Genomic DNA, 3,598 nt, shown 5'->3' with positions numbered 1-3,598 from the left:
TATTCTCTTTTATCTTTTCAATTGTTATCCAAATCCTAGAAATTGTGGTATTTGGAGGGTTTTGTTATTTGGGTAATTTAATTGGGGGATTTTGGGTAATTATGTAACACCTCCATCTATCAAAGTGCCTTATCAAGGCCTACCTTAGTAAACGAAAATGCTACCATCTCGGTTACCCGAGGTAAAGTATATCAAATAAACCATCAAATAACATATAATTAAAGTAAAAGTAGTTTAATCAAATTACATAACCAAAATATCAAAAGAAAATACAACTATAGTTCATGTGACCAAATATTCTAACTCAACGGAAGCTAAAGATTATCGTCTCGCAAGCGTCCCATCCAAACCTTCAAACAATCTCAACAACCAAAACCTACTAGACTTCGGCTCACCATACCCCAATGGATCACCGCAGATTTTGAAAACATGAAATGATCAGTCAACTAAATAACTAATCATGAGCTACAATAAAACAAATAATACAATTCAATCCTGCAATAAACAATCTCCACCTTCCAAACACAAATGTCTGAACCGCAGCCCAAACCTGCCAGGTTACCCATCGCAACAGGTACCTACACCGCCAGTGGGTAGACCGCAGCCTTGCCAACTAAGCGCCGCTCATCGCAACAAGCAAACCCAGATCATTAATGTGCACATCCCCTTTGTGACGCAAGCCACAAGGGGCGAACATGGGGGTGAAGACCATCTCCCGAAAATGGCTCCACAATCAATACTAACAATGTTACAATATCAAAATACCACAATAATCCACATTAATGATAATCACATATTTCCACATAACTTATAATCAATCATACAGAAAACTGAGTCGGGAATCCCTACCATATTCGCAAATTCCGCAAATAAACAGAACAATGAAGGTAGAACTGCTCCTCTACGAAACCGTCACCTAACAAAGATGATCAAGTAATACCACATCACAAACCCTTACTAATCAACTATTTACCCCCAATCTTAACCCAAATTAGGGTTTCAACGAATGTAAAATAAATTGCAAAAGAAAAGAGACTACTACTTAGAAATCGATTGACACAAGAACACGAAAGCCGACAACCGAAAGTTAGATCTTGCTTGCTTGATGATTAGAGTGATTAGGGAGAGTTTAGAGAAATGTCTTAGGTTTAGTAAACTGATTAACGAAATATATATAATTCCTTTATCACTCTAATCAAACCGCGGAAAAACGACTCGTCAGACCGGGCACTCGGTCGAGTACCAGACATACTCGACCGAGTACGTCCTACTCGACCGAGTATCTCACATACTCGACCGAGTGCACCTAAGGTAGTAGCCTGCCTCAAAACACCCGATGACCCACTCGGCTGAGTACAACTTACTCGACCGAGTTCACTATACTCAAAAATCTGTGGTATTAAAGTCTTCCCTCCTTAAAAACGAACTTCGTCCCCGAAGTTAAAACCAGTACCTGTACTACCATGCATAAACCAGACTAAAATCCACCCAACTTGAAAACCATACGACCCGTACCCCAAAACATTACCAAACTATGAGCACACAACGCGGACGACCACCAAAACTGATCTCAAAACTACCCAAAACACATGCGATCATCTCCTACCCCCCCTTAAAAAAAAGGTTACGACCCCGTAACCAAACATACCCGATCAAAGAGATGTGAATAACGCTCCCTTATTGCCTCCTCCGGCTCCAATGTAGCTTCTTCAACATTATGGTTAGACCATAACACCTTAAGTAAAGTGGTTTCCCCGTTCCATATCTTGGGCACCTTACGATCCAATATTTCCTTTGGCATTTCCACATAAGTAAGCGCTTCATCTAGCTTACTATTCTCGACCTCAAGCACATGAGACAGATCACTCACATACTTTCGAAGTTGTGACACATGGAACACATCATGCACCCGATCAAGAGCGAGTGGCAGAGCTAGCTGATAAGCCACTTCACCTATCCGATCCAAAATCTCATAAGGCCCTATAAATTTCTGGCCCAACTTCCCTCTCTTGCCAAACCTCATCACTCTACCAATAGCATCTCCTTTGCGAATCATGTGAATCCCCATCTTAGTTACTTCATCTTTCCATTTCATCAGTGACAAGGCTATGCATAAAGAATGCACACTTTTCCTACTCAAAGCAACTGCAACTACATTAGCCTTTCCCTCATGGTAAATAATCTCCATGTCGTAGTCACCAATCAACTCCATCCACCTCCTCTGGCGCATATTCAGCTCCTTTTGAGTGTAGATGTACTTAACTCTTATGATTTGAAAACACTTTAAAGGTCGCCCCATATAAGTAATGTCTCCAAATCTTCAGAGCAAAAACAATTGCACTTAATTCTAAATCATGAGTAGGATAGTTCTTTTCATATGACTTCAATAGCCTCAAAGAATAGGCAATAACTTTCCCATTTTGCATCAAGACACACCCCAATCCATTCTTCGAACTATCAGTATAAACTTTGAAGTTCTCACTCCCCTCTGGCAAAGCTAGGTCAGGAGCTGTAGCCAAACGTTCTTTTAAGGTTTGGAACGCCGTCTCAAAACTCTCATCCCATCGAAATCTCGTCTCTTTCCTTATCAAAGCTGTCATCGGCCTAGCAATCTTGGAAAAATATTTCACGAACCTCCTGTAATATCTAGCCAAACCCAAGAAAATCCGAGTTTCGGCAACATTCTTCGGTGCTTCCAAGTTTGACACCGCCTTGATCTTACTAGGATCCACCGCTAGACCATCCTTTAGAATCAAATGGCCCAGAAAGGCCACCTTCTCCAACCAGAACTCACATTTGGACAACTTAGAATATAATTGATTATTGCGCAAAGTTTGTAATACCAACCTCAAATACTCCTCATGCTCTTCCTTAGTCTTGAAATATACTAGAATATCATCAATGAAAACCACCACGAATCTATCCAAAAACAAACTGAAGACCCAGTTCATAAGATCCATAAACACTGCTGGTGCATTTGTCAACCCAAAAGGCATCGTCACGGACTCATAATGACCATACCGCGACCGAAATGGTATCTTAGGAATATCTTTATCTACAATCCTCAACTGGTAATAACCCGACCTTAGATCAATCTTTTAAAATACCCCAACTCCACTCAACTTGTAAAAAAGGTCATCAATCCCCGGTAAAGGATATCTGTTCTTCACGGTAACATGATTTAGCTCTCTGTAGTCGATACATAACCTCATACCGCTGTCCTTTTTTCACGAACAAAACCGGCGCACCCCAAGGTGATATATTAGGTCGAATGTATCCCTTATCTAATAACTTGTTCAACTATTTCATCAACTCTTCCAACTCCTTTGGTCCTACTAGTAGAAAAAGTCCTATTAACATCGCTACAATAACATCATTTTGAGGTGAAACGATGTAAATTTTTTTATATTACATCAGTTCTTTCAAAAACCGATGTTAATCGATTACAATTTATTTTATTTATATCGGTTTTTTTAGAAAACCAATGTCAAAAATGTTGTACCATCGATTTATACATAACCGATGTAAAAGCAATATTCTACTCTCATAAACCCTAACATTGAATGCCCAGTACAAATTAGATTGCCCACCAACCCTT

The 3,598-nt window shown here is 39.8% G+C and overlaps 1 protein-coding gene across 1 annotated transcript; it reads right to left on the bottom strand.

Annotated features, from left to right (window-relative positions):
* Nucleotides 1-1,624: 1,624 nt before the first annotated feature.
* LOC141617138 (uncharacterized) lies at nucleotides 1,625-2,188 on the bottom strand. Its single transcript, XM_074434314.1, has one exon. The coding sequence runs from the start codon at nucleotides 2,186-2,188 to the stop codon at nucleotides 1,625-1,627; it is 564 nt and encodes a 187-aa protein (XP_074290415.1).
* Nucleotides 2,189-3,598: the final 1,410 nt, after the last annotated feature.

Source organism: Silene latifolia, chromosome X (assembly GCF_048544455.1).
Source record: "Silene latifolia isolate original U9 population chromosome X, ASM4854445v1, whole genome shotgun sequence".
Classification (NCBI taxonomy): Eukaryota; Viridiplantae; Streptophyta; class Magnoliopsida; order Caryophyllales; family Caryophyllaceae; genus Silene; species Silene latifolia.
This window is presented reverse-complemented; position numbering and strand designations above follow the sequence as displayed.

Excerpts from the sequence above, each read along its gene's own strand:
- LOC141617138 (XM_074434314.1), bottom strand. The coding sequence starts at position 2,188 with ATGGAGATTATTTACCATGAGGGAAAGGCTAATGTAGTTGCAGTTGCT.